This window comes from Agelaius phoeniceus, chromosome 9 (genome assembly GCF_051311805.1).
Source record: "Agelaius phoeniceus isolate bAgePho1 chromosome 9, bAgePho1.hap1, whole genome shotgun sequence".
NCBI lineage: Eukaryota > Metazoa > Chordata > Aves > Passeriformes > Icteridae > Agelaius > Agelaius phoeniceus.
The window spans coordinates 32,976,396-32,992,365 of NC_135273.1; the positions used below are offsets into that span (position 1 = coordinate 32,976,396).

Here is a 15,970-nt window from a genome sequence, read left to right on the forward strand (position 1 = left end):
CCCTGAAAAGGGACCCTCAGCAGGTGACCCTGCTTTCAGCCCAGCTTTATCTGCCCTCCCCTCTTGCAGCCCTTTAGTGCTGTGTGTTCCCAGTGGAGACACAAAGTTTAGGGTTGAACAGAAATTTGGGGTAGGAGCAGCTCCTGCACCTGCCCAGTGAGATGGTGAAGGGAAACAGAGGAGCTTGGTTTCCACAAATGGTGATAAAATTCTGGTGATAAACCTCTGTGTGATCAGATTTATAGCAGCCACATAGGAGGACAGTTGGATGTGGAGGATTTCTCACTGCTAATGGCAGTGGCTTTTATTTTAAGCCTGTTCACTTTTTTTTTTTTACATTAAAAATTTTATTACAAAAAAATGTAACAGTAAGGCAGTTGTCAGTCACTGTGAGCCCAGACAGTTTTCAATCATGTTTAATACAAAACTAGATTCACACAGGAGCCACACTGGGGATCCAAAAGCCCTCTGAGAAATGATGGGATAAGGCAGAAGCAGCAGCACCAGTGCAATCCCTTACACAGTCAGTGTTGGAGGCATGGACACCACTGCAGTGGAGGGAGAGGAAACAGAGATTGTCTGCAGTTTAAAAATCTAAGCCAACCCTGTTGTCATAATCTGGAACATTCCTGATGTGTCCCAGCAGACTGGAGATTTCATTTTGAGAGATTTTTTTTCCTTTAACCAAGTAAAATTTTTCTACTGTCAAAAGTAGAAAATTCTTTCCTGAAGAATTATCTGTGAATGGTTCACTGCTTTAAAAAGTCGTGCAGCAGAACATTTGTACTCCCCAAGCAGTGCCTGGGACTGATGCTGTTTAACACTGGAGTACTCACTGGTATTGAGGTGAGGAACTGCTGAACAAAATTCTCCAACTCTGGTTTTTCTCATGCTTTGGTGACTGTTGAACAAAGATGGGACAGCAAGAGCAAATCAGGTGCTTTCCACACCAGTTCCTGATGGCAATACAAGGGATTTTGTTTTGTGCTCCTTTACTAGGTAGGACTGGCTTTCCTACAAGCATTTCTGGATGCCCCAAAGGCAGAATTCCCAACTGTTCCCACTGTTCATTGTCCCCTTTCACCTGCAGGGACATGGTGGGAAGTACCTGCAGCCATGGTTACCTTTTTGGAGCTCAATAAACTAAGAGATGGGAAAGAGAAAAGAGAGAACCATGGAAAGGAAGAGAGACAGATAAAACAGTGAGAAAACTCAGGTAGGCACAAATCTTATGGGTTTGGGGTTTTTTACATTATTACAATTTAGTGCTCAAAGATCAGCTCTGCTAATGCAGTTCTGGGGTGAATTTCAGATCAGCTCCTGCTCTTGGTGAATGAGCAGTGCAGATGTGAGGTGGGACTGTGCAGACTTTGTGTTCTCACTTTATGGATGGACCTTGTTTCCAGCTGCCAAAGCCAGGCAAAGTTCAGGAAGGTGCAGGGCTAAGGAGGAGCAGATCTGTGGGTCCCACTGCTACCAGGCTCAGTAGAAATTTAACAATTATTTTCCAGCAAAGACCTTCTGAAAGTATGCAGTTCCTCCAACTATAGTACCTTAAACTGCATTCCCAGTAATCCAGAGGTATTTCTAGCACATTTAACAATAGGTTTTGTACATTTTGGCTCAACTGTCAAGATTTTATTGAGGCAGAAAATTCAATTAACCAAAATTGGAATTTTACCCTTGGTAAAGACTTCAGGCTTGACCCCTAAATCAGTAAAATCATCATCATCCAGAAAATTGGACTGTTCAGGTAGAGGCAGGTGCAGTTTCCTTTGATTTTTGTCCTCATGCTAGTGAGATATTTGGATATTTTGCTAAAAATCCTCCTGTGGAAGGGAAAGGGTTGAGGAAAGTGAGCCTGCATCTAAAAAAGGTTCAGGACTATAAATAGGTTGAGGGTTTCTCCTGAAACCTCGAGAGCTGGGAGGAGGATGAGGGCAGGGAGCATTCTGTGAGGACTCTGTGTTACCTCAGCACCTGAAGTCTCAGAACCAATTTGAAATTCCAGTGTCCTAAGGCACGACAATTTTGATTAATGAAGGTGGGAACATCCCCATCCCCACTGCCCGAGGAGCAGAGGGAAGAGCTGGCTGCCAGGACAGAACAAAAGCAGCATTTGTTCTTGAGGACAAACATTGCAGAAGAGGAGGGGAGATGGGCTGTGGGTGTTCCCAGGCTGCTCTGACACTGGGGAAGCATCCTGACTCTGCCTGTGGAACTGCTGTCATGTGGTCACGATTCAGAGCCAAATTCTCCACACAGGCTGAGAAGGAAGACAAGTTTAAAAAGTGGGGCTTTTGTGGAAGTGGAAAACCAGGCTAAAACATGCTAATAGCCTGTTTTCCAGCAAAGTAAGCCTGCAGTGGTCAGGCACTCTAGGAAAGCAAAGAGTCAAGTGTGTGGGAATTGAGGAATAGGAAAGGGTTTCATTCAGCATTCCTCAGAGGGAGCCCCCCAGGCAATGATCCTGCCCTAAGCCTGGCAGGTGTGAGGAGGACTCCAGCCAACCCCTGGCTGCCCACACTGCTCAGAGGGATGATGGTGACAGGAACACCACACACAACACCACTGTAAGTTGTGGCCCTCATCTGTATTTATCTGTATTTTGTCCTTTTTTTTTGTTTGTTTCAGTAACACTTGTCAGCCTCGGTATTTTCTGTCGATAAACCTTGGGGGGGATTTGGAGGGAACCAAAAGCACGTTTGTCCTGTCCACAGCTGAGCTGGGTGAACCTGGAGTGGAGTGTTTGTTAGTCAGTTGTAAACTGGCAGGAGGGTGCAGCTGCACACCCTGAGTGCTCGGGAGCCCGGGCTGCCTCATTCCAGCTCCGATAACGTGCACGGCCGGCGGAACTCCTGCCCCCGCTCGTGGAGCCACTTATTGGAGACTGCAAAGACACAAAGGGACTGCATCACTGCACAGCTCAGCTCCTCTGCTGCTCCACTAAACGTGCTCTAGGCCAGCTTCTGCTTAAGCACAGGGTTATTTTAATTCTCTAAAGGGTTTTCATCACACAATCGTTTGGGTTGGAAGGGGCTTTAAAAGACTTTCTCATTCCAACCCCACTGCCATGCATGAATCTGTGAAGTTAGTCTAAGAAAAAAAACCACCCAACCAAAAACCCTTCCAGTATAGCTGCAAAGCTACAAAAACTCTTAAAGCATACATGGCTACAAAAACTCTTAAAGTAGAGACAGTATTAATTTCCTTTCTACACATAATGAAATCTGCTACTATATAAAATATATTTAACACGTAGAGAGATATGAGGTAGAAAAAGTATATTAAATATATTTCTTTACAAAGAATGTAATTTCTGAAGTCCAAAGGAAAAATAAAGCCCAGCCACCCCCCAGCAGAGCCCAGACTGAGGTCAGAGGCAGGTACTCACCCCATTTATTCCCCACTAGCACCGGGCAGGCCGCGTGCCGCGTGCTGTAATCGCCCTCTCCGCTCGGGAAGAGATTGTACCAGAACACAGCTGTACCCTGGGAATGGCAGGGGGACACTCAGTGTGTGTGATACAGAGCACAGGGCTGTCAGAGACTGTACCAGAGCACAGCTGTACCCTGGGAATGGCAGGGGGACACTCAGTGTGTGTGATACAGAGCACAGCTGTACCCTGGGAATGGCAGGGGGGACACTCAGTGTGTGTGATACAGAGCACAGGGCTGTCATAGAGATTGTACCAGAGCACAGCTGTACCCTGGGAATGGCAGGGGGACACTCAGTGTGTGTGATACAGAGCACAGGGCTGTCAGAGACTGTACCAGAGCACAGCTGTACCCTGGGAATGGTAGGGACACTCAGCCCTGTGCTCTGTACCACACACACTAAGGCAAAGGTAGGTGCATTTCTGTTTCAGAGGCTCCTTTTAAACTGAAGGCTCTTTTCCATATTCTTATTTTTAGGAAAAAGTCTCCTTTAACTTATTGTATGTCTGTATAATTGGCCCTTAATTTTTTTTTTAAATCCTAAGCCATTTTCATTCAACTCCTGACCAGTTTAAGAAAGCCAAGATTATTTACTAAAGCTGGGCAGCAGGCCAGCAAAGGCAAACCTTGCATGAGGGGAAAAAACTGACAGGAGAATTTCCTACAGATGCCTCAAGACTAAGTCAACTCACAGATCTGAGTATTTTCAAGATGTGTTTTGAAGTATTTAGGTGTTTTGCATTTGCATCCACACATGGAATAGCAGGGCCCTTGGAATCACCAGCACAGCTCCAGTTTCTGCACTTATGGAAAATCACAGCACTGTTCTGACAGCACAGAGGTGCTTACAGTTATTTTATAGGTTCATTTTCACACTCTGTTCTGTGTGGGTAGTGGGGAGGAGTGGATTTATCTGCTGGATGAATCCTGCTCACCTTTCTCGGCCAAACGCTGGCTCCCACTTCAGGGAAGACCGTGGCTCCCCCTGCTGACACATCACTCATCTGAACAGGTGGGGAAGGACAGGTGAGTTCAGGCTGAGAAAATCTCACTTTTTAGTGAAAGTGAAGTTCAATTTTGACATAAATCCCTTAAGAAGGCCAAACCCCCTCTGTTCCCAGTGCAGTCCCAGCCTTGTCCCTCCCACTCGAGTGTTAAGGCAGTGAACATGCTGTAAACACTGATGCAGATACAAAAATAAACAGGCAGGCAAATAATTTAAGCTAATGCTCAAATTTGGGGGGAAAATCCTTCTTAAGACACACGGAAGAACCACAAAGTCTGGGTAAGAAGACCCCCCATATGTATTACCCCAAAGTTAGTGACTCCTTCACTTGCAAGTCCCTTCAATAAAAAAGAATGAAAGAAAAGCAGAATGAAATCATTCCATGGTATAGAATATGCAGTGACAGATGGCAGAAATGTATCACTTACATAAAACAACCAAGTAGCAATTCTGTTGCCTGTTCCCAATTCTTTAAAGGCATCTGGCTCATCTTTCTGTGAACAAAAGCAGGCAGATTCCATCAGCATTTCTTTTTGGTTGCTGAGAGCAGCCAATGACACACAGCTGCTGAGCCAGCAGCACAGAACAGACTCATGCAGAAGAATTAATCCAACCCTCGAATTGGAAGGAGGGGAGGAATGCAATAGGAGTGAATCTATCAATTTAAATAAACCAGGCACTTTGAAATTCTGTAGGACAAGGAGGGAGGGCATTAAGCCCAGATTTCTAATGGGTAACAACAACTGTGCTGTCTGAGGCTGAGGCTATAAATCCTCCTCACAGCAAACTGAATTATTTAATTACACTCATCCCCCTTGTCCTTGGCAGCAGGCAGGGCAGCTCTCAGTGCCAGGGTCAGCTGGGACACCTCCTTGCCACACTCCACTCTGGATTCCAGCTGGGAAGCAGGGAGGAAGCCTCAGTGACAAACCAGGCAACTAAGAAGTGTCCAGCACTCCACTTACAAGAATGAACCCCATTTTGATGAGTTTTGATACCAACTTCTCTCACACCTCTGTTTCTAAACCCACCCCCTGTGACCACAGTTTGTGTGCACTGAAATTCCAGCAATTGTTACTCCTGGAAACAACCCCAGTGTTTCCAAACAAAACCTGTTAATCACTTGCAATGCCTTGGAGCAGGTGCTTACAGAGCAGAGATCCTGATTCAGAATTGGTGGCTGGGACTGGCAGGGTTAAGGTTAATCTGAAGGGGTTAAACCACACAGAATTATGCCCAGTAAATAACCAACTGAATTTCAGCAGTCTGCAATTTAAGCTGGAATAAAACAGGTGGGGAATTTAAATCCAATTTAAAAATTAAGGACAGTGAGATAAGACTTCTTCCAGTTGTCAGGAGTCTGCTGGCACTCAGCTTACAGGCAGCAACCTCCACAGCTTCAGCTGGTGGTTTAGAGGGCTTTCTCCATGGACATGGATTAGCAAAGTGGAAGAGCTACAAAATTTAATAGACATGGAAGAACAGAGAGTGTGCCCAGCCCAGAGGCCCAGGCTTCACCAGGTCTAGCTCTCCTCCAGCTCTTTACTTGCCCGTGCAAAGTCAAAGTGGGGCTCATACTGTCCTCCCACTCCATAATTTGCCACCTGAAAAAGAGAAACACAGGGCTTGTGAAGAAGAAAGAGTGAAGACAAAGCAGGACTTACCCTTCCAAAATCAAAATGAGGCTCATACTGGCCTCCTACGCCGTAGTTGGCTACCTACAGTGGGAGGAGAAGCACAGGATCTAGTAAATCAGTCTTTAGCCAGGCAAGAGTTTGGCTGTCAGCTACAGCCTTTGCAGAGATAAAGTTTAAACACCAAGCCCCAGGAAATGTCAAGCCTCTGTCAGCAGCAGGAGCACATCCAAGAGTGGCCTGCAGGATGCTCCAGGTAAGAATCTGCTGCTTCCCAGGGCAGAAAAGCATTTTTCTTCTACAGAAAACTTTTCAGCCTGTCTCTAAAACGGTGTCACAGTGCTTTTACATCATCACATTGAAGCCACTTTTTTGACCTGAATTTGACTGTGTCAATAAAGAGGGTTCCCTGTCCTTCTTGCCAATTGGTTATAAAAAAAATAACATCCAAATTTCCCCCAGATCCTTGGCCATTTTATCACCAGGAACCTTGACAGAGTGGCAAGGAGCAGGTTTCAGAAGTGCTTTGTGGGTGTCCTGCTTTCTAAGTCCTCGTGCTCTGCTCACAGTCAGGGAGGCAGCTGCTCATTTAAAGGCCCCAAGCCAACAAACAAAAGCATTTCTAAATTGCACTTTACTCAAGTTACACAGACAGCCAGGGTTTCCCACATCCCAGGGACACTGGACACTCTGGTGGCCTTCCCTGAATTAAACTTTTAACTGCCTCCAACAGCAGCAAAGTTTGACCCTGTGGCCATGAAACTCAAGTTTATTTGACTAAATAAAAGGAAGTCGTTTCTAAAAGGAACTACACATCCAGAGTTTCAGTTATCACTGTTTCCTTCCAGCCCCAAAACCCATTTCACACTGAACAGCTGCTCTGCAAAGACAGCTTCTTCTCCCCTCTGTAAATAAATGAGTTTTTTGTGGCCACCTCACATGAGCAAGTGCTGAGATGGTGACTGGCACCCAGCAGCAAGGCCAAGCTGGCACTTACCTGCAGCTCCTCTGCAGTGGAGACATCGAGCCCTGTGAGGTCCTGGATCCTGGTGTTGATGCGGGACACGACCGGGCTCTCGTAGCCCGAGAGCCACGCGCTGGGGGGGGACAGTTAGTGACAGCACAACACTTGCAGGCACTTGGAATGGGACATTGCTCTTTAGGACTTCTCAAGGATTTGGGGGCATGACCAGAAGTATTTTCAGGGTGTTACAAAGCCCTGAATTTCATGAATGCATTTCCTTGAAAGACCAGTTCCAGCAGGGGTTTAAGGGAGCTCTGTAAGCAAGGGCCTGAATTCCCCCACTGGGCTGAAGGAAGTGTCACAAACAGTGCTTCAAGCTGATTTTTAAACCAGGCACACACAGTTTTGCTCTTACCCCGCTCCCAACAGCTCATTCAGCCCCTGGGGTGATCATTTTGAAGCAAGGTTTGGGACAGGAGCAGGTGAGTTACTGTTTCTGTCTGTGTAGCTGGAACTCAGCTCCCCACATGTCCCACACCTCCAGGCCAGCTCTCTGGGAGCTGCCCTTCCTCATCACTTCCCCCTGCAGTGCTACTAAAAATCATTCTGAAACAACCAAATCATGCATTAAGTGCAACAATTGCTGTCAGCACAGCCTATTATAACCCTGGTATTTAGCACATACTTCAGGTACACAATGATTTTTAAGGAGGGGGAACCCAAACTACCCCCCCCCCCCTTTTTTTCTTTAATGTGGAAGGTCAGCCTCAGTTCCAAAAGCATCTTTCAGAATGTTTGTCTCCTACTGTGTATTAGAGTTTTTCCACAGCTGCTCATCTGATTCATCCCATGCCAGCCACTGCACCTTCATTTTACCTGGCAGCCCCCTGCACTAATATGGGTGATAATATTGATGATTTGGGGCTTGTTGTCCTCCTTTTATTTTTTTTTTTTTTTTTTGACAGGAAAGCGGAGATAGGTATTTCTACCTTTTTTTCTAGCAGCTAACTCAGCTTTTGGGCTCAGCAATGCTTCCTGCTGGACACAAACCCCTGTGCCCAGAGCCCAGCTGGAAACTATCAGCAGCAGCATCCATGTATTTTTACTCAAATCAACCTTCACATCTATCCTAAATTAAGTTTTAAGATTTGCATTTCAAAAAAAACCATAAATCCCCAAATACTTTGTCTGGGAGGAACAGTAGCATGACACATGACACAAGGCACTGACACAGGTTACAGAATCTCTACGAGCGTTTCTTTTAAATGACAAATGAACTATGAGATAAAAGAAATCTGATTTCTCAGGACAGACATGCACAAACACATCCCCAGGCCCATCCACTGCTGAACACTTGTTAGTACAGGAGGTGTTACAACACAATTTCCTTTGATTTCAGGTGGCAGAAGGATGCTAAGACATGGATATGAAGCATTCACCAAACAAAAATCCCCAGAAGCAGCCATGCCACACAGCCATGGTGACCAGGTAATGCTCACAAGCAGCCCTAACCTCACATTTAAGGCACAAGAAGAGCCCCAACACACCCAGCAGCTTCACTGTAGGCCCTCTCTGCCTCTGTCCAGTCTGTTAATAAAGGAAAAAAACCCAAGAAACCCAAAGAAAGCAAAACCCAAGCATTCTTGCTCTGTTGGTTATTTAGATGGCAGTGAATACTGCAGCCTTTCAGGAAGGGGAGTACTGTATGTATTTTAAAAATCAAGTTAACTGCCTCCACATACAAAGAAAGCCTATGAAAGGTGGAGGAACAGGGAATTGAAAGCATATTCCAAGTGCTAGCCTGTCTGCTGGGTGCTGAGCAAAACCACAGGGAGGCCTGAGTGCTGCAGAGGTACAGGGGGATTTAACCCTGGAGGTGCCATGCAAGCTGCAGCCATGGCTTTGCCTGGCCTCAGAATATTCCAGCTGTCTCACATTCCCTCCTCTCTGCTCTCCCAGCTTGCTCCCTTGCTGATAAAGGTCTCTGCCTCGTTCAAAGCAATTTCTTCACCCAAAGTTGGCTTTCTTTTCCTGCCCTTGTCTATCAAAAAAAGAGAAAGACTCCCCTGGCCAGTGGTGCAGGAGATGCAGCATTAACAACCTTCAACATGCTCAGCAGTTTGTTTTCTTTTAATATTTACATATTTCCAGGTTCACTGCATTCTGTCCTATTTTTTGACCAGCTGTCACCTCTGAGTCCATGATGGGCCCCAGCAAAAAAGGGACAATTCCTGGGAAGCCACAGGCAGGGCAGGCCAAGATATCCCTGATTTAGTTACAGAAGGATTTGGTATTTCCTTAAAAAGCACCACACAACCCCCCAGTTCCCTGACCACACAAGTTTGGTGTTTTGCTGACCCACTTGAAATGTTATAAAAAATTTAATGCTTCCATTAGTGAGCTGAATTCACACTGGGGGGGCTTTTAACAACTTTGATATGGATCACAAGCAGTCAGGAATAATCATAGTGACTCATGGAATTGAGCCATGGCTTGGCTGGAAGGGACCTTAAAGCTCATCCAGTGCCACCCCTGCCATGGCAGGGACACCTCCACTGTCCCAGGCTGCTCCAAGCCCTGTCCAGCCTGGCCTTGGGCACTGCCAGGGATGGGGACAGCCACAACATGTCCCATGTTCCTCCTTCTTCTAATTCTGCACGAGGCACCTCAGAGATTTTGAATGGCAGATGCTTCTACACAGAAATAATTTAAAGACTAAGCAGTACATTAATGAAAAACCAGAGAATTCTCTGGAGCTACTGAACACACAAGAGCACATCCCCCCCAGATCTCATCTCCTCAGCTGCACTGGTTAGTCTGGGAGAAGACATTACATCCCAACACTACTTCTGTGTAGGTCACTGGCCACAAAATACTGGGATTTGTGTTTAAAGGCCTTCTAAGCCACACTTGGTGTGCAGAAAAATACCAGCAGAGACACAACAGGGAGTGAGTAAAAGCCCAGCCTGGTATTTCTGAAGTGGAAACTTTTAGCATGACATGCTGCAAGCTCTGGCTGCCTGCTGGGAGGAGAGGGAAGGGGGAAAGGGAGTTTTTCTCTGTAAAAGCAGTGTGTGAGTGGGTGGGTTTATCCTGGTGCTGCACACACTGGCAAGGTGCCTCCCTCCACAGAGCTGCCACGTCCCACCAAGGGAACAGTAGCTCTCTCAGAGGCAGGAATGCTGTAATTTAGGAGGGCATGTGCTGGGAAGGAATGTTTGGAGGAGGAAAGCAGTCATCTATTAAAAAAACGAAGCGAGCATTTTTTGGTTTTCAGGAGCAATGATTCATCTGGAATCTGAAGCAGCTCGAGCAGCTCCAAGGGAAAGATGCTTCTGGCAGTGCAGGAGGGCAGCAGGAACAGCACAGGGCCTCCAAATCAGCTGCTGGGGGGGCTTCTGCCTCCCACTGCAGATTTAGGTGTCAGGTTCCCTTGGGAATCCATACCCATCCTGCAAATCTGCACAGGGAGGAAAGCAAAGGCAGGGACAAGCAGGAGCTGCACACCTCAAGGCTAAATCCTACCCTCAAAAAATGGCCTTCCCCAACTTCTTGGATGTGTCCCTACAATTTTAATTCCAGTTTCCAGTGAGATACTGAATTTAAAAATTTAGAGCTCAGTAAAATGTGATTTTTAATTCTGAGAGTTCCTTGGGTGCACTGGAAGGAAGTCCCACATTTTTGAGCACCAAACCTCATTAAGAATTTAAGGGTTCCATTCCCCAGGCTCTATCCTGTTTTTTTTAACTGGCCTTTAATGTTGGGTGGTGCTTTGTACTATTTTTTCTGACCATGGCATCTGCACTACCTCAGGGAATAACACTTCCTACTAATGAAAAATCACAACTCAAAATAAAAAGTTCTTTCACTAAGCCTCATCTATTTAAGTAGGGACCAATTATGCATCCCAATTTCCATCAGCAATCTGGTCACCTCCAATTCCCATCATTAGCACAGCAAGTTTGACATGAGGGGATGTTCAAAAGGATGAAGGAGTTTCCTCAGTAAATACTCCAGACCTGTCTGGCACAGAGGACAAACCCCACAAGTGAATAAATTAAACCTGCCAAATATGCAGTGACAAATAACCAAGATAGAAGACATGGACAGACTTGAACATTAAACCAGAAATAAAAATTAAATGCAACACATGTCCAACAGGAAGATGAATGTTCCTAAAGCCCTTCCATGGGGTCAGTTTTAAGGAGCAAACATGTAAGAGCTTCCCAGACAATTTCCAGAGGATTCCCATTGCCTCCACGTGCCAATGAGCACACAGACCCACGTGCTGCTAAGGTGTGAGGCATTAAAAAAAACGTTTTCAACTTGCCACTAGAGTGGTTTTCCAGTTCTCCTGAGACTTATCATCATTCCTGAATCAGCCACCTTCCTGTGAGCCCACATTTGGAAGCACTTTTACCTTTCTGAAGCAATTCACAGCTAAATTAAAGCCCTTCAGCTCCAGGCCATTCCAAGTTCAGGGGTTTGTAAAAGCAGCTGGAAGAACCCTGAGTTTCTATTCTACCTTCCACCATTCCACCATGGAAATCCCTTAAAATCCTCCCCTAGCTTTACTGGGCAGTGCTGCCAGGAACCCCAGCAGCTCCCAGCTCTGAGCAAGTGTGGGCACTGAGGAGCAGGGGTGAGCCAGGCAGGTGCCCCATTGCACTGGGTGCCAGCAGAGCCCCACACCCGTGTTTAGTGTGTTAGTCACAGCACACAAGCCATGCTCAGCCAGAGAGGGCACTTCCACCTTGGAATGCCACCACTGACAACTAATCCCTACTTCAGCAGCCCCCGTGCTTTGTGAGGTGACAGCTCAGCTTGCTTGGGCCCCTCTCCTGGAGAGAAAGGCTGAAGAATAAGGAGAGTGACACAGAATCCTTGTGCTGAAGCAGCACAGCCCCAGGACACACTTCCTCAGACAAGGAATCCCCTCCCCTTACCTCTTAGAGACTCTGTAATGTGCTGTGGTCAGTTTCCCAGTCTCAGGGTCATGAACAGTAGCACGGCTCAGCTACAAAAAGAGAAAGGACAAGGCTTACCCACCTTGCAGGCTGCTTTTGGCCAAGCCCCAGGTGTTTGAAAGGTTCCGATTGGTCCGGATGCGATGCTCGCATATTGGCAATGGTTGGAAGGGCAACACAAGCTGCAGCTGCCATGTCCAAATCACAACAAATTGGTTGGAATAATTTGGTTAGATTGTCCTTTCACTTTTTTCCTCCCTTTATTATTTTTCTCCTTTTTAAAAAATTTTGGGTTTTTTGTTTAAAATCAAGACTTTCTACAAGTAATTTATGATGCTGAGTTTCTCAGACAATTCCTCCTCACCCAGAAGCTTTAACTCCTCCCAGAATTTTGGCTCAGTGCTGATGGCCTGTGCAGCCAATCTTTAATTACCATGGCTAAAACCAAGGGAGGGCAAGCAGGGGCAGGTGGTTTCTTTCAGATCCAGCCAATTTTGGAAAGCACTGGCTAAATTCAGCTCTTGTAGTACTTAATGGACAAGCTGAAAAGAACCAGGAGCCCGGTGGAAGCGAGCCTGTGTTCTGCCAGGTTTGTGTCAGGCAGGAGGTAAAGGAGCTCAGCTGGGAGTGTGGGATTATCCTGGACAAGGAGATGTGTGTCTGTGTGCACAGCAAGGACCTGAAGCATTTCTTACACCCATTGAGGCACTTTGAGATCTGCTTCATTTTCCAAAGAAAGGGAAGACAATTCCTGGTTGTGAGAAGGAGCAAGGGGAAAGGAATGTATAGATTAAAAACAAAACCCAGATTTTACTGAAGGTTTTGTGGCATCTTGTATTTTTCACACTGACTGCAGAGACTCACTTGAAAAAACAGACTTGAGAAGGCGACCAAAAGGGAAAGAACAAATCAAAACACGCCCCCAGAACTTCCAGCTGAAGGAAAAGACTGAGAAACTCAGCAGCACCAGCCTGTTACAGATCTGCAGGGAATCACAAGGTGGACTGCAAGCTGTCTCTCCAGCCCAGCTGGTTTCCTGAGCATGAGCAGGACGTACACACTGAGGTTGGCAGGCCCACACCTGGGGCAGAGCTCTCTTACCTTTTGCTAATTCTGTAATGTGCCGTCTCCAAGGCTCCCGTTATGGGGTTTGAAATGGTGGCTCGCCTCAGCTGTGAAGCGAACCATCAGAAGTTGCATTACAAGCACAATCTGCAGCCCAGCACTCCGAGCACTCAGAAGCCTGGCCAGGGGACAATGCCACCACCCTGGCACCTGCCCTGCCCTGCAGGGCCACAGGGAACCAGGGCAGGCTCCAGCTTTACTAAATGAAAGGTTTCTTGTCTGGTTTTTTAAGGTTTTTTCCACAAGTGCTGTTTCCATGTCTGTAGTAAGAATGGTTGTCTGAATAAAGCCAACTACAGCAGCTTGGATTTCTTTTGTAGTGAAATGCTCTGGGAGCAGCACAGCAGTGTGGCATGGGGACAAGTGGTGCTTTGTTACACTGTCCTGTCCCTGCATGAGGGGTTTCACAGGTAGATTCAATCCAGGCAGCACCATAAGCCACAGGTGAATAAACCATTCCTTTTCAATCCTTCCTGTACCAAAAGCAGCACTGAGCTCCCACAAACATCTGCTTCACCCGTGGTCACATTTCCACAAAGTGGGAACTCCTGCCTCAAGGCTTTCCTTTCCCTCTGCTGTGCTCCATTTACTTCATGCCTTCCCATCTGTGTTAATATTCCAACTCAGAACCTCACATGTGCCCTTTAGCTTGGTTCATGTACTGCCAGGCACTCTCCATCACTCATAACTGCAAAGGCTGGGATGCAGAGCCCAAATTTTGCAGAAGGCACAATGTCATGCCAACTCCCAAACAATCAGAAGCATTTCTCCACTGTTAAAATAAACTAACCAAGCCAAGGCCTCTCCATACCTACAAGAAAAGATACTGGGAGCTCCCAGCACGCTGCCTCTGCTCTCCTCCCATGCAGACACAGGAAAAAACAAGGCACAAACTACAATTCCAGTGAGACTGCAGAGCTGAATAAGGAGGCTTCATCCTGCCAGCAGGGCAGAAGGCTGGGCACACATCAGCACTCTCCTCCCACAGGATGGCAGCAGCAGGAAGGAGGAGATGACCTTTAGGTCTCCAAGAACAAAATCCTTTTGCTGCTGAGCCGTGCAAGGCCTCAGCCACAGGGAATAAGGGAGCAGTAACTGCATACAGATGCTCCTGCCATAAAGGTCTCCAAGTCTTTGCCATGAGCTGAGTGTTTGACAGGAAAACAGCGACCTCAGAGCTTACAGTCACACATTGACAGTTTTCTACTCTGTCAAGTAGTGGTCTGGTCACATTCCACAGTGTGGATGCATCACTCTGCAGCAAAGGAGCTCCAACAGCTCCAGACCAGCAATGGAGGCTCTGATTTTCAGCCCTGCAGCAAAGCTGCCTGCCAGGGCAGCAGGAGGAGATGCCTCATGGGTATGTGGGGGGAAAAGCTTGCACTTCCTGCTTACAGTTCAGAGCATTACCTCAGAGACCTCAGAACAGAATCACTGAGGCTGGAGAAACCTCCAAGATAATCAACTCCAGCCTCTGATCCCTGCCCACCTTGCCACATCCAGCCATTCCTTGGGCACCTGCAGGGATGGTGACCCTGCCACCTCCCTGGACAGCCCCTACCAGAGCCTGACAAACTCTTCAGTGAAGAGATTCTTCCCAATGGCCAACAGCTCAGCCTTCAGGGAGCTTTAAGATCCCTTCAGGCTCCCTGGGAGGCCAAGGACAGCCTCAGGCCCAGCTGCCCATGTACAACCACAGCTCTTGGCCAAGCCAACAGCTTCTCCTGCACTGAATGCCCTTATTCCCCTGGTCTCCATCTGCTCAGCTCAGCTCAAAAGCTATTTAAGCCAAAAGCAAAGGAAAAAAGCAGGAAAATTACATTTCTTTGAGTTAAAGTCTTTAGAATTGATGGAAATATAAATTAATTTAACTAACTACATCTTCAGTGTACATTTGTAGATGCAGAGTTGCACCAATTGGATACAGAACACAACTCCATCAGTTTGCTGTTTGTCCTGGACACTCCTGTTCTCTCAGACACTCGAGCTGCCCTGGATTATTCCTCTCTGAGAAACAACAACCTTTGCATCCAGTATCTCAGACAGGGTTCATGAGCCACCATCATCAATGAGAAGCCAAGACCCACCAACTATATCCAGCTCTCTTAAAGCTCTTTTATCTGCAGGCAGCTTCCAAGCCTGGAGACAGTGATGGCCTCAAGTTTTAGCTTTTATATTCTTCAGATTCTGTGCTGCTTTAGTGTGTGGTTCTGAGCTTCATATGAGGGGATGGTGAGCTCTCTTCACAGAGTAGGGAGACAAAACAATTCCTGCTCCAGCTGGGGACCAAGGACAAATAACCCAAATCTCAGGCCCAAGAGCATAATCAACAGTGGAATGACGAGAGAAAAACAAGCAGGATGGGGCTTCATAACCTAAAGCTGTAATTAGACAATTAACTCCAATATGCAAATGGAGCAGAACTGATCAAAGTGACAGACCCTGTGGCCAGTCATCCATTTCTGTGACCATTTTGGTTCATCTTGGGTTCATTTTGTGACCATTTTGGTTCATCTTGGGTGCAGCCCTGGCTGGGCTCTTGTGCTGCCCAAGGTGGATCCATGCAGGAGATCCTTTTAATAAATCCCTGCTTTATTTTTTAACTCTCTGGCCTCTGTTCTAGCTCAGCCTTCTCAAGGCATCAACAGCAGCCAGTCTTATACCAAACTGGAGAATATAACCATTCTTTCTTGTCTATACAATAAGGTGGCATTCCAGGACCAGAGGAATGGCTGCCTTTCCCTTCCAGACTTAAAAAGAAACAAAAGCAGAAAACCAAACACAGGTCAGGAATACTCCAGTCCACTCTTGCTGGTTTGGATGAGGAGGAGAATGTT

The 15,970-nt window shown here is 46.7% G+C and overlaps 1 protein-coding gene across 5 annotated transcripts in view; it reads right to left on the reverse strand.

The window, feature by feature from the left end:
- Positions 1-269: 269 nt before the first annotated feature.
- The window catches only part of P4HA1 (prolyl 4-hydroxylase subunit alpha 1), a 29,678-nt gene continuing 13,977 nt past the window's right edge, over positions 270-15,970 (reverse strand). For 2 of the 5 annotated variants that reach the window (XM_054636995.2, XM_077183469.1), the window contains exons 9-15: positions 11,988-12,058; positions 7,075-7,174; positions 6,108-6,161; positions 4,872-4,937; positions 4,373-4,441; positions 3,395-3,491; positions 270-2,890 (exon numbers count right to left, since the gene is read on the reverse strand). In XM_054636995.2, the coding sequence (XP_054492970.1) occupies positions 2,820-2,890; positions 3,395-3,491; positions 4,373-4,441; positions 4,872-4,937; positions 6,108-6,161; positions 7,075-7,174; positions 11,988-12,058 (528 nt within the window). In that variant the 3' untranslated portion in view covers positions 270-2,819. Of the gene's footprint in view, positions 2,891-3,394; positions 3,492-4,372; positions 4,442-4,871; positions 4,938-5,993; positions 6,048-6,107; positions 6,162-7,074; positions 7,175-11,987; positions 12,059-13,109; positions 13,181-15,970 lie in introns of all 5 variants that reach the window. The other 3 variants (XM_077183470.1, XM_054636996.2, XM_077183468.1) reach the window with 3 other exon arrangements.